Source organism: Mandrillus leucophaeus, unplaced genomic scaffold (genome assembly GCF_000951045.1).
Source record: "Mandrillus leucophaeus isolate KB7577 unplaced genomic scaffold, Mleu.le_1.0 Scaffold222, whole genome shotgun sequence".
NCBI lineage: Eukaryota > Metazoa > Chordata > Mammalia > Primates > Cercopithecidae > Mandrillus > Mandrillus leucophaeus.
This window is the reverse complement of record NW_012102277.1, coordinates 2,316,694-2,342,280: the sequence shown is the minus strand read 5'-3', so window position 1 is coordinate 2,342,280 and position 25,587 is coordinate 2,316,694. Positions and strand designations below refer to the sequence as shown.

Genomic DNA, 25,587 nt, shown 5'->3' with positions numbered 1-25,587 from the left:
TTGGGCTTCTGGGTTGGGTGGGGACTTGGAGAACTTTTCTGCCTAGCTAAAGGATTGTAAACACACCAATCAGTACTCTGTGTCTAGCTAAAGGTTTGTAAACACACCAATCAGCACTCTGTAAAAACGCACCAATCAGCACTCTGTGTCTAGCTAAAGGATTGTAAACACACCAATCAGCACTCTGTAAAGTGGAACAATCAGCAGGACGTGGGTGGGGCCAAATAAGAGAATAAAAGCTGGGCACCCGAGCCAGCAGCAGCAACCCTCTTGGGTCCCCTTCCACGCTGTGGAAGCTTTGTTCTTTCGCTCTTCACAATAAATCTTGCTGCTGCTCCCTCTTTGGGCCCGCACTACCTTTATGAGCTGTAATACTCAAAGCAAAGGTCTGCAACTTCACTCCTGAAGTCAGTGAGACCACGAACCCACCGGGAGGAACAAACAACTCCAGACATATCACCTTTAAGAGCTGTAACACTCATTGTGAAGGTCTGCAGCTTCACTCCTGAAGTCAGCGAGACCACGAACCCACTAGGAGGAATGAGCAAGTCTGGATGCGCCACCTTTAAGAGCTGTAACACTCACTGCGAAGGTCTGCGGCTTCACTCCTGAAGTCAGCAAGACCACGAACCCGCCAGAAGGAAGAAACTCCAGATACATCTGAACATCTGAAGGAACAAACTCCGGACACACCATCTTTAAGAACTCTTAACACTCACTGCCAGGGTCTTGGCTTCATTCTTGAAGTTAGCGAGACCAAGAACCAGAAGAAACCAATTCTTCCAGACACACTGTGAGAACCTTATGATAGCAGATTACCATTTCTCCCCTCACTCTTTATGTTGGCACACATTTTATTTTACATATGTTTTAAATCCAATAATATTATTATTCTTGGTTACACAGCCAATCGTCTTTTAAAAGATTTAAACAATAAGACAAATAGCATATATTTACCCACAAAGCTATATTTCTAGTGATCTTCGTATTTTGTAAATAAAGATCTCTATTTGTAGACAGTATCTTGTTTAAAAAAAGACATTTTCACCGGGTACAGAATTCTAAGTTGACAGAGTTTTCTCTTCCATATCTTATTTCGTTATTACTAACCATAGTTTACTGACATTTCCATACTTTAAAGATGTTGCTACACCATATTCTTCTTTGTAGTGTTTACAACAAGAATTCTCCTGTTATCTTTGTTCCTCTTGCTATAACAAGTTTTATTTCTCTGGCTGCTTTAACATTTTTTTCTTCATCACTGGCTTTTAGTAATTTGATTATAACATGCCTTGATGTCATTTTCTTTGTATTTCTTGAGCTTGTGTTTCACTGAGTTTCTTGGATGTGGTATTACAGTTGTTATCCAATTTGGAAGACTTTCAGCCATTACTTCCTTACACACACTCTAATTACATAAATACTAGAATTTTTAAAGTTGTCCCACAGGTAATTGAACCTCTTTTCAATTTTTAAAGTTCTTTTTCTGTGTTTTACTTTGAGTAGTTTCTTTTGCTACAGCTTCAAGTTTATTAATCTTTTTTTTTTTCAGCAATATCTGTGCCATTAATCCCATTCAGTGTATTTTTCATTTTAGACATGGTTGATTTCATTTCTAGAATTTTGATTCGGATCTTCTTATATCCTCCATATCTCTACCTAACTTTTTAAACGTATGAAATACAGTTACAATTAACTCCACTAATTCTACTCTCTTTGTCAGCTCTGGGTTGGTTTTGATTGAGTGATTATATTTGTCACTGGGGGTCATTTTTTTCTACTTTTTTGCATGCCTGGTAATCTTCGACTGGGTTTCACATTGCTTAGTACTGAATATTTATGTATTGATGTTAAGTATTATCAAGCTTTGTTGTGGGTGCATTATATATTTGGAAACAGTTTGATCCTTTTGAGTAATAATTTATGATTTTTTTAGACTGGTCCAGAGCACCGTTTAGTCTAGGGCTGATTAGACGCCACTAAGACAAAACTCTTCTAAGTACTCTACCTGATTCCCCATGAGTTATGAATTAGGAGGTTTTCCAGTCCAGGTGGTGGGAAGAGGCACTATTCTTGGCCCTGAGGGAGCACTAGGCACTGTTTCTTATAGCATTTTAGGGTGATTCCTTTCCCAGCCTCAGATAGCTTCCTCATGGCATGTGCTGATCAACAATCCACTGAATGTTTGAGAGGACTCTGTAGATCTCTGTAGGTCTCTCTTTGCACAGCTGTCCTCTCTCCAGTACTGTGTCCTCTGAACTCTAGCCTCCCTTATCTCCTTGGACTCTCAGCTCCACTTCCTCTACTCAGGAAGTCTTCTGGGCTCTATCTTGGTTCGCCCTCCCTGCACCATGGCCTGGAAATTCTCCCAAGGCAATAAGCTGGGGCAACTATAGGGCTCACCTCATTTGTTTCCTGTTTCTTAGAAATTATTGTTCTTTACTGCCTGATGTCCAGTATCTTAAAAACCAGTGTTTCATGTACTTTGCCTGGCCTTTTTTTTTTTTTTTTTGGTTGTTTTAGGCAGGAGGGCAAATTTATCTTACTTTATCTTGGCCCAAATGTGATTTTATACCCACGTGTATGTTCCAATCAGGACACTATTATATTATGACTACAATAAATGTGGTTGACTTAAACTTCCTGTGTTGGCAAGCTGTCATTTTTACAGGGTTTGTATGTAATATATGTTTGTCAAAGATAATAGGTGATAACTCCCTTCCTTCTTGCTTCTATTACACTTTGTAGCCCGTTAGGGATGTACAGGTGCTCAATAAAATACTGGCCTATTATAGTAATATGAGCTTATAAGTTCTTCTGAGGAAATTCAGTATATGTTATAAATTAACTGTGTTAATTTAACAAAAAGGAACATGGAAGTAGGGATCTGGTAGACTTGGGCCTTTTATTGCAACACAGGTTTATTCATTAGTGAAGCTAAAACTATGGAATGGAGAAAGCAGGTCAGAATTGTGGACTGCTTTCATTCCCACTATGGATAATCTTTGCATGGGAGAAACTGACCACCTAACATGGGGTGTGCACAGGAAACTGCAGATTCCAGGCACTTTAGCAGTTGGGTCTCTGTTGTGCCATCAGCTTGGTGCTCTGGAGGGGCCTCCACGTTCAGTTGCCAAGCAGCCCAGCAGGGCTCCCAGGGAGTAGGGAAAGTGGGCCAGCCCACCAGCCAGCCACTGTTCATGCTCACTTGGCAGGAGGTGCAGAGGGCAGGCCCACTCAGAGCCAGCTGGCTGACTCCCATTTGCAGGACCAGTGAGTCTCGGCCAAACTGCCTTGCTTCCGTTCTCTGGCTACGCGGTCCCCAGTGCAGCTTCTGGTGGAAGCAAAGGCAGCTGGCACAAACAAACAGCCCCTCAATCCTGTTCTTGACATGCTGTTGCCAAAATTCAGTTTGAAGGAACAAAAGGCAAACATAAACCTCAGCTCCTGCTGGAGAAGTTGTTTAAGCTAAAAGAAACCGAAGGGAGTGAGCGGCTCAGCTGCTCTAATTTACTCACACATTTCTGCTGTCAAACTGCAGGAAAGATTCCCCTCTGGAAAAAAAAGGAAACCTCTTCGAGACATCTGTCAACTCATTTCTGAAAAGTCAGCTTCCACACTTGGTGACTCTAAAAAAGGGAGGTGTCAGGAGCGCTGGCAGTAGTGACATCTTTTGCAGTTAGTAGCTTGGATGCTGGCTGGCTGACTGGGTGGGTGGGCTGGTGATAGAGGTGCCTGAGACCTCCTTAGCTCCACTCCCGCCCACCTGGAACAGGAATTGCACAGCTTATTGATGCCAGGGGCCCATCCGCCAGGCTGGGGGAGCCTATGGACACTTCTCAGAGCAATGCTCATAATCCATAAAATGTACCAGATTTTAAAGAAAACCAATTAGACTGAAATATAGTTATCAAAATTTATTCAAAGCCAAGTGTGATGAGGTTTTGCCTGTAATCTCAGCTCCTCAGGAGGCTGAGGCAAGGGGATCGCTTGAGCCCAGGAGTTCAAGACCAGCCTAGGCAACATAGCAAGACCCTGTTTCAAAAAAAAAAAAAAGAGAAGAAACAAGATCTAGTGGTAAAAGAAATGATAAATGATTGAGGTGATGGATTTCCCAATTATCTTGATTTGATCATTACATATTGTACGCTCATATCAAAGCATCACATGTATCTCATAAATATATACAATCATTATATAGCAATAATTAAAAATAAAAAGTAAATATCTAGGAAAAAAAAAAAAGATCAGTGGTAGTTCTAAAAACTACCTCCATTTCCAAGTAGTGATGAGTGTCCATGGGATTCAGGAGGTCTGTAAGTGATGTGAAAGCAAATGCTTTCCTTGGGGGACATCACAGGGCTTTGTGGATTACATTCGCAACTGAAGGGAACACCAAATTGCAGATAAAGCTTAATTAAAAAAAAAAATTCAACGTTTTTCTCATCCAACTTTACAGACTCCCCTGAATTCTACTGAGGGACACATCTGTGGATCCCAGGACTCTGCGATGAAGAAAAGGTTTCTTTTTCTGGACTGTCAGGAAAGAGCACTACAATGGGAGACAAAGGGGCTAGGTCCTCATCCTGGCTCCACTTCCTAAGTCCTAAGCCAGAGAACATGTGCTGTCTGGCCTGGAGGCCTCTAGGGCCAGGCCACTGTCTCTACCCACAGTGCTCTTGCTCACCCTCATGCCCTGGCCAGTCCTAGTTGTTCCTTTCAGAGGCTGTAGATAGCACCCCTTCAGAAGGCCTTCCTAGCTTTCAAAGGCCAGGCACAGGGTCAGGGTATCCTCTGTGGTCCCAAAGCACCCTGTGCCCAACCCTATTACTGATCTTCTCAACTATGGTGTAATGCCCAGCTCATGTCATCCGTCCCCACCCCTTGCACAAGAGTGGGAGTTCCTTTGAGGCAACACTAATGATTCATTTATCTTTGTGATCCTAGTGTCAAGCACAGGGCTTGGCACATAGAAGACCTACATATTTACTATGAGTAGATGAAAGAATGGAAGAAAGCTGTGACCACACCCAGCCTGTCTCTCTCTCTCACTGCAGAAATATTCATTTCACACCAGTGATTCTCAACCTTCATTATATAAGAGAATTGCTTTTGGAGATCTTAGAAAATACTGAGATTCAGGTAACAACCTCAGAGATTCAGATTTCAGTGGTCTGGGGTAGGGTCCTAGCCTTTGTATTTTAAAAAACCATCCAGGTGCAGCCAGGGTTGAGAACCCACAGTACCGCAAGAACAGCAGCTGTGGTGAGAGAACAATGAATGAACTCACCAGGTGAACTTCTTTCCTAAATTCAGAAAGAGGAAATTAGTGCAGAACTCAGAACTCCGCAAGGAGCTAAATACATACATTGAGTTTCTGACCCTCAGAGTCAGGTTACAGTTCCAAATCCAGTAACATCTGTGATAGCTGAACTACAAACAGTCTAGACTTACATCAAAAAAACTGGGGCTTGGCCAGGCACGGTGGCTCACACCTGTAATCCTGACACTTTGGGAGGCTGAAGCAGGAAGATCACTTGAGTCCGGGAGTTCAAAACCAGGCTAGGCAGCATAATGAGATCCCATCTCTACCAAAAATACAAAAAATTCGCCAGCAGTGGTGGCACACACCTGTGGTCCCAGCTACACGGGAGGCTGAGGTGGGAGGATTGCTTGAGCTCAGGAGGCAGAGGTTGCAGTGAGCCGAGATAGCACCACTGCACTTCAGCCTATGTGATAGAGCAAGACCCTGTCTTGAAAAAAAGAAAAAAATCTGGGGTTTGACAGTGAAAACCATGAAACAAATGGCAAACCCCAAGGGAAAGTATACTGAGGCCCCTGCTCTGCTCCCTTGCTGTAAGGCATCTTTGGGAAAAGGGCCCAATCCTAGGTGACAGCACATCTTTTACATCTACAAAGTAGAGATGATCATAGTAATGCCAATCTCAAAGTACTGTTGTAGGAACTAAAGGAGGTTATGGGGATGAAGGCATTTTGTAAGCTGCCAAACATGTTACCAAGATGAAGTCTTTAGCACGGCATTCTACTGATTGAGTTCTTATAGCTGGAAAGATCTTTATGGTTCAGTGATTAAAACCATAGATTCTAGAGCCAGACTCCCTGCGTTCAAATTCTGGCTCCATCTCTTTTCAGCTATGTTATCCTATGCAAATTACTTAATCTTTTTGTGCCTCAATTCCTCATCTGTGAAATGGTTATAATAACAGAACCTACCTCACAGGGATTTTAGAAGATTTGACTGAGTTAATATACTTAAAATACCTGAAACAGTGGTTCTCAAATGCAAGCATGCATCAGAATCTCCTGGAGGCCTTGTTAAAACACTGATTGCTGGACCCTTCCCCATAGCTTTGATTCGGTAAATCTGGGCTGGTGTCCAAGAATCTGCAGGTCTACCAAATTCCTAGGTGATGCTGATGTTGCTGGTCTGGGAACCACACTTTGAGAACCACTGGCTTAGAAAAATGCCTGGCATATAGTGAGCAACAAATAAATGCTAGCTTTTATTATCTCTTCCTGGGCTCTATTTTCTCAGTCCCTGAGCAAAACTTGTGCTCCAGTGCTACTCAGTACTGCCTTCATGTGGAAGCAATTCTGAAATCTACTTGCAGTGATTCTCAAAGTGTGGTCCCAAGATAAGGAGCAGCAGAATCCCCAGGGAGCCTGTTTGAAACACAAGTTCTTGGGCCCCCATCCAGACCTACTAATCAACAGCTTTGAGGCTCAATATCCTGTGTCCTAACAACCCTCCAAGTGATTCTAATGTACCTCAAGTTTAAGAACGGCTCTACCAGAAAATCACCATCATCACAATGACCCTTATTGAAAATGTATGGGGGGGGGGCAGGATAGCTTAAGGTCCAGGGTATAGTTTTTGATTGAACTGGAGTCTAAGGCCTGGCTCAGCCTGTTAATCACCTTATGGCCTTAAGTGAGTTATGACACTCCTTTAAGCCCCAGTTTTCTCACTGTAAAATCGGCATCATTACAGGACCTACCTGACAGCAACCTGAGATGATACAAATAAAGTGTTTGGCACACACCCCGGTTCAAAGAATGTTAGCTGCCACTGTTATCAGCTTTATAATCATTCTGATACGTCTGCTCTCAATGTGATTAGAGATGGTTTATAACAAAGACAGAAATACAAGAAAGATTTTTTTAAAAAGAAATAAAAACATCCCATAGAAAATGAAGAGAATGAAAGTTAAAAACTTCATGACAACTTGTCCTCTACATTGGGGTCTGAACTTCCCTTCAGCCCAGAGCGAAAGGGGAAATGCAGAGGCTTCCTGAAAAGAGGAAGGAGGCTGGCTCTTCTGAAGAGACGGTATTATCCCTTACCCCTCAACACCACGAACCTTTGCACAAATGCCTGTGTAAGAGGAGGGAGCCTCTGTCAGCAGGGTTCCATGTACCTGCTTCTTTAATTAATTCTCAACAAGAGCCAGGGGCAACATCCTTAGATCTCAGAATTTGAGAGATGTTACACTCACTTTGGGTGCCGGATATCTGGGAGAGAGCGATTCAAGGAGATTTTGTCACTGACGTAGATGTTAAATCCATTTTCTCGGTACGCCTGATCCACTCTCTCAGCATCGGTCATGGGGTAAGGTCTTCCTTGTTCTCCATTTCCTAGAAGCAAAGAGCAAATTCGATGTTGCCAATGATATATGGGGGTACTGTATATAGAGTGGGGAAAAAGGATGAAAAGCATGATTAAACCACCAACATAAAACTTGACTTGGATGTACAGCATAGCTCAGATATTGCAGTGGGAAGTACAAAGAGTAAGAGGGGAACAAGCATTCATTCAGCCACTTTGCACATCTTGTTCTCATGTAATCACAGTGGCTCTGTGGGGTGGACATGAGACCTCTCATTCCATAGAAAGATAATCTGAGACTCAGAAAGGTTATCAAATCAGAAGTATGGATTCCAAAGCCCACGTTCCCCTCACTCCGTCAGGAGCTCCAAAGACCCGTGCCCTCGGAGACCAGTCACTGGACAGCTAGGTCCACCATCTGTGAGTGGATCAACCTTGGGCCAAGTCCCACCAGCTTTCAGAGCTAAAGCTTCCTCCTCTGATAACTACAGCACACTTGGAAGAGTCAAATGAGAGTTGCCTATTCGAAAGTTTTTTGTAAACTATAAAACACCTCATAAACACGAGGAAAGATGATTACTGTAGGTAAGGCAAACTTTATAAGTAAATCAAAATTGCCATAAATGATAAAAGATGCTTTTTTTTTATTTTTGTTTTTAGGCCAGCAAACAAATTAAGATCTGCCTACTCCAAACCAGGAGTGCCTGAAAAGTGTTGCTTTGAGTCATGGATTTGGGTGGGTTAAAGTGCTAGCTTTCCTCTCTCTGCACAACCCATCTGGAGCAGGAGTCTGATACTCCGGGAAATTTTTCTCTAGGTTCCCAGGGTGCACATGGTAAGAGGGAATGTCCACATCGACCCCTGCAATAGTAGCTTAAGAATCTGTCATTGACGGCTGGACGCGGTGGCTCACACCTGTAATCCCAGCACTCTGGGAGGTTGAGGCAGGTGGATCACAAGGTCAGGAGATCAAGACCATCCTGGCTAACACGGTGAAACCCTGTCTCTACTAAAAATACAAAAAAAGTTAGCTGGGCGTGGTGGTAGGTGCCTGTAGTCCCAGCTACTCGGGAGGCTGAGGCAGGAGAATGGCATGAACCCAGGAGGCAGAGCTTTCAGTGAGCCGAGGTTATGCCACTGCACTCCAGCCTGGGTGACAGAGCGAGACTCTGTCTCAAAAAAAAAGATCTGTCATTGGTGAGGATCTTGAAGAAATGGCAATACAACCAGCTGGTTAAAAATCATCTTGCCTTCTACAGCTTGTGGTTTGAGCAACACCTATTTACTCTGCAAAGTAAACATTGATAAAGTCAGATGTCCAGGAAGGTGCAAGCTGAGACGTGGAGCCCAAGAGCTCTGACTACTCCAATCCAGTCAGATAAGAAACAGGACTCCGTCATCTACAGTTTGTAATGCGTCATAAGACATCACTGATTGGACCCCAGGACAGATAACACGAGAGATCCAAACGCAGTAAGCAGGAGACCAGAAGTGTTTGCTCAGGGAGGGAAGCTTCAGGAGGGCAATACAGGAGAGCAATTCAGAGTTCAGGCCCTGGAGCCAGATGGAGTGGAGTTCCAAGGCCAGCCCTACCCGTCCCCAGCTATGTCATCTTGGGCATGCCGTCAGCCTTTCTGAGTCTGAAGATTTTGCCCTTTGTATTAATTAGAATGAGGAGGTTCAATGTGAATGATGTGATGATTAAGGAGATAATGCAGGCAAGATGCCTGGCACATAATTAGCATTCGACAGATGCTGGTTATTATTATTCTTAATGTCTCCACTGCTGGTTACTCGTGTCTTGCTGGTTAGCCCGATGTTCTAATAATTCTGGTATGTCTGGCAAATCAGCTCTTCTCAAACGTTTTCTTTCTTAATTTAAGCAGCACCGGCTGGGCATGGTGGCTCACACCTGTAATCCCAGCACTTTGGGAGGCTGAGGTGGGCAGATCACTTGAGGCCAGAAGTTTGAGACCAGCCTGGCCAACATAGTGAAACCCTGACTCTACTAAAAATACAAAAATTAGCCTGGCATGGTGGCACGGGTCTGTAATCCCAGCTACTTGGGAGGCTGAGGCAGGAGAATCACTTGAACCTGGGAGGCAGAGGTTGCAGTAAGCAAAGATTGCACCACTGAATTTCAGCTTGGGTGACAGAGCGAGACTCCGTCTTAAAAAAAAAAAAAGAGCAGCACCCATTCCCCATTTTCTGGCACCTCTAGATTTCTCTTTTCATCAGTTAAGTTATTGTACTAGCTCTATTCAGAACCCTGTGGTAAGTTGGTTTTGTCATAACGTAATTTAAAAAAAATCAATAGTGGTGGGAGCCTTTAATGGAGATAAAATATTAATACCAATCCCTTAGATTTCTATAGTGCTTTCTAGTATTGCAAAGCTACTACATATTCATTGCTTTATTTGGCACCTCACAATAATCTCCTGAGGTTGTCAAAGCAGGAAGCATGAGTTCCACGGACAGATGGAAAAACTGAGGCTCTGGGAGTATGGACTTTAACTGCTGATTAGATGGCTATAAGTGGCATCAGAGCTGCTCTCCTGACTCCTTAGTCTAGGCTCCCTAGAGTTGATTCTCCATATAATTTCTGTACCACCTTACCCCAACCCTTCCCAACTCGCCAGTGTAAACGGAACTGCTCCCAAGACTAATTAGCCACAGAAAACTTTAGCTGAAGCCCTCTAAGTTGACTCAGTCTCATGGCTGCAGTGTCAGGTAGGAATCAACTCTGCCTTCCCTCCAGACCTGGGTTCAAATTCCAAGTCTGCCTCTTTCTTTCTGTGCAACAGTGGGCAGATTATCACCCCTCTTAGAGCCACAGGCCCCTTCTTATTAAATGGGCCATAAAGGTTGATCCGAGGTTTCACAGAAGAAATTTCCAAGTACAGAGCATGGATCTTCCTCACAACAGGTGTTCAATAAATGTTGGCTCTTGTTATTACTGCTCCTTGTTTTAGTTGTAATCCCATAAGGGAGAGACACTTCTATCCTATGAAAATAAAATACAAAATATCCTATATGAGGGAGACATTTTCTATCACCCAATAAAGGTGGCAGGCAAATTCTTGCAGGCAGCGGATCTGGTGATGGGAGTGGAAAAAGGGGTCAGCTAACCAGCGAAGAGGGGCATCTGGGAATCAGGGGAAGGGATGGTGGCTGACGGGGAGGGAGCCAACAGGAGGTCCAGACACCCCTACTAAACACACACATGAACACACACACACACGTAAGCATATGTGCATATGCCCTTCACAGAGCCCACCCATGGCCAATCCTGCCCTCCATACCTACGCGCTGAGCGTCCCTCCGGATGGCCTCCTTGTCATGCCAGTCCTTCAGCTTCTGTCCATCTCCCAAGAAAAACGTCTTCTTTTGTCGACTGTGTGAGCCCTTAAAAAAAGACGAAAACTATGAAAAATAGAAAAGGGCAAATAAGTTCAGTAACACAGGCCCAGGAGTTACACTGCCTAAGCGAGCTTTTTATTGACCAAATGCCTGTCATCTTGTGTTCCTTTATCCACTCCCTCAGCATACCTTTGTTGGTGCCTTGCCATGTGCCAGCCAGGTGTGCAAAGGTCAGCAAGATGACAGGAACGCAGTGTCTACCTTTCGGGAACTCACAAATTGGTGGTGGAGAAAAAAGATGATCGCATTCTTTCCACCCACGGGAGAAAGTGCGCAGTGTGGTGACACCCAACAGAAATATAACATGAGCCACATATGTAACTTGAAATTTTCCAGTACCCACATTTAAAAAAGGAGGTGAAGTTGTTTTAATAATGTACTCTACCTAAAATATTACCACTCCAACATGCAATCAATGTAGTATACTGATTAAGGTATTTTACATTTTTTGGTGGGGCGGTGAGGGGTGGGAGACAAGGTCTCACTCTGTTGGCCAAGCCAGAGTGCAGTAGCACCATGACGGCTCACTGCAGCCTCAAACTCCTGGGCTCAAACGATTCTCCATCCTCAACCTCCTGAGTAGCTGGGACTACAGGTACGTGCTCCCATACCAGTTAATTACTTTTTGTAGCGATGGGGTCACCCTATGTTACCCAGGCTGTTCTTGAACTCCTGGGCTCAAGCTGTCCTCCCACCTCAGCCTCCCAAAGTGCTGGGATTACAGGCATGAGCCACCATGTCCGACCTACATTCTTTTTCTTTGTACTGCCTTTGAAATCCAGTGTGTATTTTACACTTGTGGTCATCCCGATTCAGACTCATTTCAAGTGCTCAACAGTTTCATGTGGCTAATCGCTACATATTGGATAGGGGAGGGGCTCAGAGAATGCACTACATGAGTTCAGTTCCACTGGGGAGAAATGGAGAATGTTTCATGGAGTTGAGTGCATTTGGGCTGGGTCTCAGACAGGTCGACAGGAGAGGCAGGCAAGACAAACAACCTGGGCACTGACTTGTGACGTTTGGGTGGAGAATGGCAAAGCTGTGTGTGGCCCAAGGAGAAGGAGTGCTGTAAGCAAGAGCAGAAGGCAGGTCTTGGTCATCTCTGTGGTCCTGAGGGCCCAGCCCCAAAGAGAATAAATGTGTGGCAAATGGGCGTGGACTGTATGAAGAAGCAATTGAATGGCTGAAAGGAGAAGAAGGAAAAAAAAAAAAAAATATATATATATATATATAGCAGCCCCAAGAGAGCAGCCCCCACGGCCTGGGCTCTGACAGCATTTATCATTTACCTGGGGAGGTGAGCCCATCCTCATGGACTCAATACTTCTCATTAGGAAGTAGTTTCCCTAATTAAAGGAGGCTGCATTCCAGTGACTGGGGTCAGCAGAAGGAACTTGATACTTTCTCAAGCCAACAGTGAAGTCAAAGGCCTCCAGGCCCAGAGCCTTCCCCAGGTAATGCTGCACCACACGGCTACTTACATATATTCCATGTTCATGTAAATGCTTTCTGAATCACCTTGCCCATTACAAATCTTGCAGACTTGTTCTTGCCACTGTGGCAGGCAGAATCTAATAGTCCACTTTCCGATATAATTAACTTCAAAGGCCCTGATGTGTGGTGTGCTGGACATTACTGCGAACAAGAAGCCCCCTGAATAAAATCATCCCTGCGCTTGTTTATTAAGCCTCTGGTTGATCCTTGTGTTAGCAGGCTTTCCACAGTGGCTCAACATCTTTATAACAGCTCTAGTAATAATAACGAGCCTTTGTATTCTCTCTCCTACAGACCTCTCTGAATTGCAAGAAGATAATTCTGAAACTTGGTGTGTCAGATGTCTTGGTTAGAGAAGGGAAAAAAACTACAAAAACTAAGGCCACATGCTTTCAACAGTTCTCAGGATTCTTAGAAATCACAGAAGCTGAGCTGGAAAGTTCTTATGGAACCATTGAATCAGTTCAGGATACAGTTCCACAGGAGGGGCCCCCGGCACTGCCTTGGGAAGAGGAAGGCTGAGAGTAGGGGCTTGCTCTGCCCGCTCTTCAATCAGAGCAACAACACATCTGTTTTATGTACTGGGGTTCCATGTGGGATTTCATTTGAAGACAGTTCTTCTGCTAAAAATAAATAGATACCAAATTTCCTCCACAAGTAAACAAATATATTTGGAAGCTGAGCTAGGACTACTTCCCCATACCACAGACAGAGAAACCAAGCCTTGGGGTAGGCCAGGAACCTGCCCAAGGTAATATTCTGCTTCTGTGATGTCAGGGTTGATCAGTTAGGGGCTAGTTAGCTCTCCTTTCTCCAGCCCTCCCTCCCAATCTCTTTTTCCTCTGCTGCTGCCCACAGATTGGAAACTTTGGTTGATTACTTCAGCCCACTGGTAGGACTAGAGGCTCTGCACACTGAGGCTCCCTCAATGGAAGGCACAAAACTAAAGCCATGGTGCTCAAAAGGTTGTATCTGAAGGGGACAGGATGGGCACCACCTGGGAACTTGCCAGAAATGCAAATTCCCAGGGTCCTACCCTAGACCTCTAGAAGCAGAAGCTCTGGGGGTGGGGCCCAGCAATCCATGTTTTAGCAAGTCCTCGAAGAGATTCTGATACACACTGAGGTTTGAGAACCACTGGTCTACAACGAAGCAGACGATAATCCTACCTGATCTTTGTTGGTCACATCAAGTTGAGCAGATAATTATCATAGAAGGCTGCAAAACCCTGAGGCCTATGGGCCAAATGTGGTCACTAGCAAACAACCTGGTGGCTTTCAAGGTGCTTTTTGTTTTGGTTTGGTTTTCTTAATTCTAGTGTGAAAACAGGGAGATTTCATATTGTTTTATCAAGATTTTTGGCTTCTCCTGAAAACCTAAAAGACATGCCAGTACTGGGCTGACTTCCTTCAGCTCATCAGCTGGGCTGTGTGGATGGGGAACGTCTCCCCAGTTTGCCACAGTCCCTACCATTCCTTATCGCATTTCACCTGCCTCCTGTCTCTCATTTTTGTTACCTGCCTGGCCCTGATGAGCTTGAAACATGCTGGGATATTCAGGAATGTATCCTGGTTGGGGAAGATTAGAAACTATGAGGACTAGGAGATAAGAAGTCCTGGAGGACATGGGAGATGTTATTTTGTTCTATGAAGTCCTAAGGCTACACTGAGGACCAATGGTAGACGTTACTGAATGACTGAGGGGACTCAGACAGAGAAGAAATTCCAAAACTTGGGTTGCTGCTAGGATGAAACAAGACCATTTGGAAGAAGATATTAGAAGTGGCCAGGAATAGAAAGACAGAGTGTCCATCAGGATGTGAAGGAGAAGAATCAAGTGCAGGGTTGGGACTAGTGCTTCTCAAATTTTAATGTGCAGGAGAATCATGTGGGGATCTTGCTAATACTGATTCTGGTACAGTAGGCCTGGGGTGGGGCCTGAGAGTCTGCATTTCTAACAAGAACCCGGGTGATGCTGACGCTGCTGGGCCACAAAAGACACTTTGAGTAGCAAGGGTTAGACAACTTTAAAGGGCACTTCAAGAGTCTAAGATTGCATGAAGGGTACTATTTCCTCTACAAGCCTGTGAATGTCTTCCAGTGCCACTGGGAATGGGGTATGGGGATAAATCTCACTGTTTTGACCTCAAAGAAGTAAACCCCTAGAATCTTGTTCTCAAAACAAAACACTGGATTGCTGACCTGATGGCATTGAGAACTAAGGCTCCAAAATCCTGGGAGTTTCATACCTAACTCCACTGCCTTTGCCTTATGATGCACACTGCTCCCTCTATCCCTCCCTCCCAGGGTCTGCAGAGATGAACTATGCTGCTTTAGGTCTCATTGGTCCTTATATCTTCCCTAAACCAGGAGGACTTTGGAGCCTGCTGACACAAGGAGTTCTACATGTCTAAGCACGCAGCTGCTAGAGTCCTCAGCCATCTGAGCTAGGTAGCTGCTCAGAGACAATTAGTCTACCTCCGCTCATCTTACAGATAAAGGAACTGAAGTCCAAACAAGCCAAGCTACCCAATCAAGGCCTCACAGCAGGCAAGAGGATAAAAACCATGTCCTTTGACTCCCAGGCTAGTTTTTAGTGGGACAGAACCCTTGACTATGACCTTGCACAAGCTACAGGAGTCATTGGTACCTCAATTTTCCCACCTGGAAAATGGAGTCAGCACTACCTGCCCAAAAGGTACTTTCAGATGAACTGAGACAATCACAAACAGTATAGCCTGAGCACTCTCCTAATTTACACATGGATTGAGGACACTGACTCCTTAAGGATTTTAAGAATCTACTGTAAATTGACATCTCACCAAATCATGTAGATATAGAACTCAAATGTTATTGTATAGGTTAAAAAGTATTCCAGTTATAGGTCTGGACCTTCAGTAGGGTGGAAAACTAGTTTCAGTCTTAAAATTATAGAGTTGGTCAGGAGTAGTGGCTCACGCCTGTAATCCCACTACTTTGGAAGGCTGAGGTGGGCGGATCACTTGAGGTCAGTTCGAGACCAGCCTGGCCAACATGGTGAAACTGTGTCTCTACTAAAAAACAAACAAACAAAAAATTAGCTGAGTATTGTGGCACACACCTGTAATCCCAGCTACTTGGGAGGCTGAGGCAGTAGAATCACTTGAACCCAGGAAGCAGAGGTTGTGGTGAGCCACAGTTGTGCCACTGTACTCCAGCCTGGGCAATGGAGTCAGACTCCGTCTCAAAAAATAAATAAATAAATAAATAAATAAATAAATAAATTACAGAGTACATGGAGCCTGAAGGGCCCTAAGAATCCTATCCAAAAACCTTAACAGAAATTGTGGTCAATTTCAGGTAGTTTAGGAGCCCCTGAGGACTCCTAATTTCTAGAGGTAGTGCAGATTAAGAAACCCCAGATCATCTGAACTATCACCAAATGTTTACTGACACCTACTCTGTACAAAGCAGTGTGTCAGGCACCAAGGATGCAGGTTTGACAGCACAGATACTGTGTAGGCCTAATGAGATTTACAGAAAGATCAGTCTCTCTCAAAAGGTGGTTCTTGGAGAACCTGGACCCTTATTATAGATGCAAATTCCTGGACTCAAATGCTGAACCCACTAAGTCAAAGTATCTATAGATAGGAGCCCAGGAAGATCTCTTTTTTAGAAAACACATTCTCCATGTGATTCTAATTCACAATAAAGTTGGAGGACCTTTTGTCTAAATCTAGCAGGCTCATTTTACAGATATTAAATCTGAGGCTAACAGAGTAGAATGAATTTGCCCTAAATCCTACAGCTTGTCAGACCCAAGGACCAAACCAGAGCTCGCAGTTCTCTCCCTAGAATAGACTGTAAGCTTCTTGAAGGCAGGGGCATTACACCACTGCACTTTCCTAGGCCAATACCTGACTCATCTTAGGCCCTTGAAAAATACCAGCTGAATGAATGAACGAATGAATGAATGCTCTTCAATGGGGTGAGTAGTCTAGTTTAACGACTCAGAACATTCTGGTTCCAGAGTTAGAAAAACCTGGGTTTTACTTCCTCGGCAGGTGGACCCTAGTTTCCCTGACTGATAAATAGAGAAAACTAACAGAATAAGAGTATCTGTTGGGAGGATTAACTGAGCTAATCTGGGACAAAGTGTCCCAGTGTTTGGGACAAACTTAGGTCCTCTCCTAGTAAAGGAGACCTACTATCAATACATTATTTTTAGGGAAAGTTTATGAAAACATGGTATGTTCCAGTGTTTGTGATAACCATGTTTGGAGGAATAGGAGAGTGGATAGGAATCTAATAAGAAAAACTGTGGGTCCTGCAGAGGCAACCTATCTAACACCTGATTCAATTCAACTGGCTCTTGCTGATAACAGGATTTAGAGTTTCCTCATTAACAGGATGTCATATGCCCACGTCGAAACACAGTGTTCTTCAAGGAAAGAAAAAAGTCCTAGTTAATAGTGGCACTCTACAATAGAAACAAATGCCACAAGACCATTAACAACAAAAAAGGCAGGAACATTGCTTCTCAAAAGACAGCAATTCTTATGCAACAGCAATCACTTAATATTATGTAAAAGAGCACGTCTGGATTTTTCAATCCAGAGGTAATTTTAAGTTTCTTTAACTCTGTAGGCTCAAAGATTTGTCTACAAAAGCTGTGATTATTTTCCTTCAACAACCATCTTTTGCTACTTTGCTTTCCCTTGGTTTCCTGATGTCCTTCTGCTACAGGAAGCAAAGGGGTGAGGAAGGAACATGGCAAGAGAAGTGAGCGAGAGTGTGTGGAGGAGACTGGCAGAATCAATGTGGAAATCACATTAAATAATAAATTGGCAATGGATTTTGACTGGCTGCTCTAAATAACTGCTTCTGGTATCTGCATGCTTTTACTTAACATTCCACTAAAATAATCGATTAGTGTTCAAACACACACACACACACACACACACACAAATGGAATTTTAATCTTTGTTTAATCACTACTTAGCAGGCCTGGCAGCCTTTGGAGGTAGGAAAGAATGGCGGTGAAGCAAGCCAACTATATTCTGCTCAAGAAGGAAGATTTGTTAAAGTGCATACTCTAATCCCAACACTGTAGACTTGGCAAAGAGCATCTCTGGCCGAGCTGGCTAGTGTCTTCAAAACAATGAAAGGGCTGTATGCTCTCAAACAGCAATGTTGGAAGGAAAGCTGAGCAGGTCATCTGCTTCATCCACAGACTGAGGCTGTGTTACAGACCAGGTTCTGCTGCAAATTTTAGGATGGCTTCCCTCCATCTTCCTCTCAAAGAACCCTACAAAGGCAATGGAATGATTTTGCTTTGAGGTTTAAATAACTATAATTTCAAACATCTGTTTATCTACCAAGTAGATTAATAAACTTTTCTCTCTGTCTCTCTGTCTCTCTCTCTCTCACACACACAGACACACACACACACACAGAGCAAAGTAATCTCTTCAAGATTACCTTCAAGGTTACCTTCGAAGAGGACCAGGTAGGGCTTAGTTTAGCTCAAAGCATAAAGTTTAAACAAGGGAGTTTGGACAATTAGATAAATGTACTTTCTTCATGAATTTTGAGGACATAAGCTGGATTGTTTTTATTAATTCATTCATCCAAAAAATGAATATTGAGGGCCTACTATGGCCAAAGACCTCTGGGAGAGACAAAGATGAACAAGGTAGTCCATGGCCTCCACAGACAGCTATGAGACAAGTATATAAGGAAGGAAAACACACATACACACATATACAAGCCTATAACATAGTGCCTTGAAAGCTGTACAGATAAATTCAACAGATATTTACAAAAGCCAAAAATTAAATCTACCTGGGATGATCGGGGAAGAATTCCTACAGAAGCAGAGCCTTTGACAGGAACCTGCGAGAAGGGGTAGGATTTTAACTGGTAGCAGTTAAAGGGTGGGGGTTAGGGGTGGAATCTAGCTAGAGGGAAAGTATGTGGAAAGAATGGGAGTTAGAAAGTGAAGGGCATATTTACTTGATGGCAAGGAGCCTGATACGGCTGGAGTGAGCAGGATGCAAAAGAGAGTCACGAGCAATAAGACCAGGAAGGAAGTCTGGACCAGAATTGGAGGGCCTTACATCCGAGCTGCTTGGCAGGTGGGAGCCACAGTAAGTCTCTGAGCAAGCAATAGACTGACGTATAGCTCCAAGAATAAAATACGTTACTACCTATCCACTTTCAATTAATCTCAGAATCCTCCTCCTCCCATGAGAAATGCAAGGAGAGAGATGATTTTGTTTTCATTCAGAGAAAATATCCCCTTTTCATAGGCTGAGGATCATGCATTCTGGTACTCCACAGTCAGACTTAGGTGAGGCTGACCCAACTCTAGCACCTATCCAGTAGGCTGCTGTTTTGAGAAAACTTAACTTTCACTATAACCAGGAACAAGCTGTATGAGAAAACAATCAAACCTGAATGGCACTATTTATGAATGGAAGGAGGCACTACAACCCAGCAACCACGAGACTACGTCCGCTGGGCCCACATCAGGCAAGTCCTGTTGGTCCAATAAGCAATGGGGCTGTGTCTGTTGTCCCTGCTCCAGTAACTCCATTGTCTCAACACCAGGATGTTGAAATCTGAAATCTGGCCCTTCCCTAAGAGGGGAAGGTCACTCACAGATAGGAGCCATTGTTTCAAAGGGTTGATCCTGTGTTTCCAAGGGCAGAACCATACCAACCCTCCAATTCCTTTGTTTGGTGTAGGTGGCTCTAGAAAAGGTCATTTGCTACGTAAGGCGTGAAAGCTCATTAAAAGACTTTTTAAACAGTAGGGAGGAAAAAAAAGCCAAGATACTTTGGAATGCCTGTTATCTAAAGGGCAAATAGAACCTTCAGTAGCTTTTCCCTTCCATTCTAAAAGAACAATTTCAACACTTTCTTCAGGATAAGTGCCCAAATGTTTATCACTGGGGGAAAAAAAAACAAATCGACTCTGATCGATAATTTGATAATGTTCATCTGAGTCTCTTACCTATCAATCCATCCGTCCATCTGTCCATCTATCCATCAACTTCAGTGTATGATGAACACAAGCACAGATCAGGCCTTGTGCTAGGTGCTGAGGATATACTGGGGAGGAAGACGGACAGGAGTCCTGCTCTCATAGAGCTTATAGAAGTATGTGTGGTGGGGGGGAAATGTAGACTTTCATCCGAAACTACAGGTAAATTAAAAAAGCTACAGTGGCAGGCCATAAAAGAGTGGTACATGATACAAAGAGAGTCCCTTTCTTTCAGATCAGATTGGGGGGGATCTGATCCAGTCTGCAAGGCTTTCTTGAGAAAATTGGATTAGAGGTTAACTCAGTAGAAAGAGGAGTACAGAGCATTCCAGACAGAGGGAAAAGTAAAGACATACAAAGACTCTGTGGCTGAGCAAACACGAATCATAGGAGGGCCTGGAAGAGCAGTGTGTGTGGTGCACAGAGAAGCAGGGAAAGTCTGGCAGGAAGGAGAGTAGGTAGGGGTGAGGATTCTCTTTCCTCCAGGAGCATTTAGAAACACAAGTGTTTTATATAAGGAGGTGATAACATCAGGTTGCATTTGGAAAGCTCTCTTGTAGCCAAGTGGAAAAGGGATTAGGAGGCCAAGAGGAGGGCTGGAGGCCGGGAAGGAGGCTATTACAGTGGTGCAGGCAGAGATGATGCTAGCTTGTGCTGGGAAGGCAGAAGTGGGGGTGGGCACATACAGATTTTTTAAAAATAGGGTTACTAGAGTCCTGTGGGTTTGAGTCAAAAATATAGCCTGAGAACTTAGTCAGGTGAGAAGTTCATCTGTAAGATCTGGATATCCATAGTCCCACAGATGCAGGTGAAACCTACCTGGGACCTGAGCCCAGCTCTCCCCTCACCTAGCCTAGTGTCTGTGTCATCACATGTTACTTTTAAGTTTCAATACTGTCCATAGAAAGCAAGTCAGGAAATCAGACCTAATGAGATAAGATTTTGTATCTATTCCACCTTCTAGAATTCAGTGACATATAGTCAAGAAAGAAGAGAGAAATCCTAGAGGGGTGGTGGCAAGGCTCCCGTGCTCATGTAGAGTGTGCCTGTGCCCTCACAGAGTCCCTGGAGGCCCCAGTTCTCTCCGGTCCCTGGGAGTGTGAGGGCTCTGTGCTGGGGGAGCCTACTCTAGGAAGATAAGTATTTTCACTACCTCAGAGGGCACTGTGATTACTTCAACCAAAGAAACAGTCATCATTGGTGTTCATGCTGGAGTGAAAACTGCCTAAACTGGACTTTTGAGAGGTGGTGTGTCTTCATATTCCATGGGCGATTGTCAAGGGTGATTCTGATTTTGTGTTATTTTCACCTTAAGTGGTAAGTTTATTATAGCCTAACTCTTTCATGAGATTAGACTTGACTATATTATTATCATCATTATATCCACTTTGTAGATGACAAAACTGAGGCTTGGAGAGAAAATCCATATGAAAGCATTTTGCAAACTGCCAGCCACCACATGAGTGTAATCATCACAGCTAATAGCACCTACCACATGTACCTGCCCATTCCTTCCCAAACTCAGTATCTAGAAAGGCTGCAGGAACATAGTTTTCAAATAAGGAAAACATGGTGAGATGAATCATACTTCTGTACCAAGAGGGCAATTCACAAGAGGTTCTGAAAATCTCAGTCTAGCTGATGTGTGATCAATCACAGGAAAGCCCCTAGAAAGTGCTCTTCTTAGAGGCTTGACGGGCTGGGCAGGAGCGAGGGCTGAAATACTGCTCTGCACAGCAGCTGTGGATGGGAAAAAAGAAAAAAAGGGACTGGAAAGCTCATCAGAAGGCAAGTTCCTACTTTTCAGAGAGAGAATAAAAAATGACTGCAAACATATCCTATTAGTCTCCTAGCTGGGTAAGTAGGGTTGAGCCACCCAGTAATAAAGTAGTTGCTCTAATAATAGTAATAATTATAATCATAATCCCCTACATTCTGAAGACAGCAAACCAGAGTGAATAAGACTATCTGTTTTGGCGTTGGAAAGGCCTAGGCTTGTGCCACAGTTCTGTTTATTAGCTCTGTGATCTTGAGCAAGTTACACTATTTTTCACAAGCCTTGGTTCCCCAACTATAAAATGGGGAAATTAATAGTTCCTAGCATAAAGGTTATTATGAAGATTAAATGAGATGCAGCAAGTGTAGCTCTTAGCAGTGTTTGGTATCTAGGAAGCACTAGCAATGCTAGCTACCATTATTAGTTACTATTTGGTAGTATTTCATAATTTACAAAGCATTTTTATATTTATGTCCAATTCCTTCCTCTCAGTTGCACCAGGGCAAAGCAGACATTACCAACCTATTGTAATATTCTTCCTTGTGGATTCCAGACTTCGAGAATCTTTCTCAACACTGTACTCCAAGCAGTGCTTACCTATCAGCTGGCGTTGGTCAGGGGACAGGACCCATCTGCCACAGCTGCCTTAAGCTGGAAGAGTGAATTTCCAAGTATACCTGGTAGACAGTGACCCACTGGTTGATTTCTACAATCTTGGCTCTTTGGGCTGGCTGGCTGCTCACTGCTTGCAAAGGTCCCCCAAGAAGGGGAGAGAGGTAAGGGCATGGGGAAGCAACATGTGACTGATGGTAGTCCCCTCCTCTTTGAACTCCTTCCTGGCCTAGGAGGACAGACTCTGCCTGGACAATGATCCTGGCCTTCTCCATCTCCCATCTTGGAAACTGAGAACTCTCTGAATTCTTCTTTGCTTCTCTTAGGGTGGAGGCCACAAACGGCTTTGAATCTCCTGGGCAGCACCCAGCCCCTTACCTATCCCACCTCACTCTCACTCTGGCATTCTTGGTTTTTATTTACTTATTTTTTAAGAGATGGGATCTTGCTCTGTTGCCCAGGCTGGCTTGCAGTAGCATGATGATAGCTCACTGCAGCTCCAGCCTCGACCTCTTGGGCTCAAGCAATCTTCCTGCCTCAGCCTCCCAAGAAACTAAGACTACAGGTACATGTACCGCCACACCTGGCTTTTTTCTTTTTCTTTTTTTGTACAGACAAGGTCTTATTATGTTGCCCAGGTTGGTCTCAACCTCCTGGCCTTAGGCGATCTTCCCACCTGGGACTCCTAAAGTGCTGAGATTACAGGTGTGCACCATCATGCCCAGCCTCTCTTGTTCTTATGTAATGATTTCTCAGCTATATGGTGTCCCAGGCAGGATATGTGAGGTGCAACCACAAGAGAGCACACAGGACAGTCTTCCCAGACCACAGCAAACTGCTGTGAATGCAGATACTCCTGTAGCAATCATCGAAACCCTCAGGCAAGCTTCCCTGACCCCTCTGGCTAGATCACGCCCCCTGATATGGGAACTTACAGCATCCTCACTGCTCCTTTGTGACTTCACATTCATTTGGGTGATCATTTGACTATTGTCTGTCTGTCCTCAAATTGTGAGCTCTATGAGAAGACATCAATTTCTGTTGAATGAATGAATAATGAATGAATGAGTGGAGACATCTTTTATCTTTTCCAGATGAAGGAAAGGTCATCCACGGATTAGACATGTCTAATATAGTCACAAAGATTTGATACCATAAAAGGGTTCTGAGAATTGACTTTATCCTATGACTAAATGGCTTCAGGTCAACTTAATGGGCTGACAAAACTCAAAGGAGAGCTGACTCACCTGATCCTAAAATAATTTTTAAAAAGATGCAACAGGCTTTGAACTCTTCCACCTTCTTCCTTCTTCCATTTTCAAACGGTTTCCTTTCTGGATTCCTAACTAAGGCTTGTGGCAGAAATTGCTGTATATCCCTTAGGAGCTGTTCTCCTTTTCTTCCACAGAAATAAGAATTTTAGCTGGGATATGATTGCTCAGAATAAAGATGATATTTTCCTGACATCCTTGTAGCTAGATGTGGCCTGACTGGTTCTGTCCAATGAGAGGTGAGTGGAGGAGCTGCATGGTAGCCTGCTATGGTTTGAGCATGTTCCCCAAAGTTTGTGTGTTGGAAATTGAATCCTCAGTGCAACAGTATTGGGAGGTGGAACCTTTAAGATGTGATTAGCTCATGAGGGCTCTACCCTGATGAATGGATTAATGCTGTTATGGAGGGAGTGGGTTAATTACTGTGAGAGCAGGGCCCTTACAGGATGAATTTGGTCCCATCCATCTCTCTCACCCATGTGATGCTTTCTACCACCTTATGTGGCAGCAAGAAAGCCCTCACCTGATGCTGCCCTTGATCTCGGACTTCCCAGCCTCGGAAACTGTGACCAAATACATTTCTTTTCTTTATAAATTATCCAGTTTCTGGCATCTGTTACTATAGCACAAAACAGGTTAAGACCCAGCCTCATGGAACTTACCAGAAAAAATTACTAATGTGCACCTTTGCCTTTCTTGTTTATCCCTTCCTCTGTCTTGCTGCCTAGAATGCAAAGGCCACTATGATGGACCATGAGGTGCAGCTCCACGCTCTAGGGATGGCTGAAGCCATCAGCAGGGAGTACAGGTTCTTGAGGACTTCAGGGGGCAGAACTGTGATACTAGTCCTGGAGTTAAAAACTAGTCCTGGAGTTAAAACCTCCAGACTTTGAAGTGACAGGAAAATACACTATCTTGTTTGAACCATTCAAATATAATCGTAACTGATATAAGCTTCTTCTCTTGAGGCTTGAAAGACTGAAGAACAGCTTACGGTGTGGAGAGGTCGTTGAAGGAGGACCCGAAAGACACAGGCTTCAGATTCCTGGCTGTGCATTTATGAAGAGTAGGACCTTAGGCAGGTCCCCTTGTCTTTCCAGGCCTCCATTATTTGACGGTAGAATGGGGATCAAAATAATATCCGCCCATGACACGATTATCTACATAAGAAATGCTAAGGAATCTACAAAAAAGCTAGTAGAACTAATGAGTTTAGCAACATATAAGGTCAATATATAAAAATCAATTTTATTTCTAAATACTATCAATGAAACATTGAAAACTGATGTTAAAATACCAATTTCCATGGTGTCAAAAATATCAAATAGTCGAGATACATTTAACAAAATGTATAAGACCTACACACTGAAAACTACAACACTGCTAGAGAAATCAAAGATCTAAATAAACAGAGAGATACATCATGTTTATTGGTCAGAAGACTCAATATTGTTAAATGTGAGTCCTCTCAAAATTGATCGATCGACTCAAGGCATTCTTTATAGAAACTGATATTCAACAGACCTGGAAAAATAGCCAAAATAATTCTGTTTCAAAAGAGGGGCAAGGTTGGAGGACTTACATGTCCTAATTTCAAGGCACTCCTGGGATACAGTGACCAAGAGAGAGTGGCTGTAAGGTAAGGACAGATATGTGATCAATGGAGTGGACAGCTCACAACAATACACATTCAGTTGTTTTTGAACAAAGGTGCTAAGAAAATTCAATAGGTAAAGGATAATCTTTTCAACAAATAGTGTCAAAACAATTAGATATTCATATGTCAAAAAAATACATCCCACACTTCCTCACACCCTACACGATATAAACTTGAAATACATCATAGACCTAAGCGTAAGAGCCAAAACTATAAAATTTGTAGAAGAAAGTATGTGAGAAAATCTTAGTGACTTTGGTTTAGGCAAAGGTTTCTTAAAGAGGACACAAACTGCATTAAAATATGAATAAGTTAGAATTCATCACAACTAAAAACTTTTGTTGTTTAAGGGACAAGCCATGAACTGGGAGACTAGGAGAATATATTTGCAAAACATGTATCTTTTAAAATAATTTTTTTTTTTTTTTTAGGCGGAGTCTCGTTCTGTCGCCCAGGCTGGATGGAGTGCAGTGGCACAATCTTGACTCACTGCAAGCTCTGCCTCCCAGATTCACGCCATTCTCCTGCCGAAGCCTCCCGAGTAGCTGGGACTACAGGCATCCGCCACTGCGCCCGGCTAATTTTTTGTATTTTTAGTAGAGACGGGGTTTCACCGTGTTAACCAGGATGGTCTCTATCTCCTGACCTCGTGATCCGCCTGCCTCAGTCTCCCTAAGTGCTGGGATTACAGGTGTGAGCCA

General features: G+C 43.6%; 1 protein-coding gene across 1 annotated transcript in view; it reads right to left on the bottom strand.

Annotated features, from left to right (window-relative positions):
- Positions 1-25,587, bottom strand: part of GALNT10 (polypeptide N-acetylgalactosaminyltransferase 10) — a 341,115-nt gene that overhangs the window by 124,115 nt on the left and 191,413 nt on the right. Inside the window, exons 3-4 of the mRNA XM_011981246.1 lie at positions 10,930-11,032; positions 7,518-7,656 (exon numbers count right to left, since the gene is read on the bottom strand). Coding sequence (XP_011836636.1) covers positions 7,518-7,627 — 110 coding nt within the window. The 5' untranslated portion in view covers positions 7,628-7,656; positions 10,930-11,032. The remainder of the gene's footprint in view (positions 1-7,517; positions 7,657-10,929; positions 11,033-25,587) is intronic.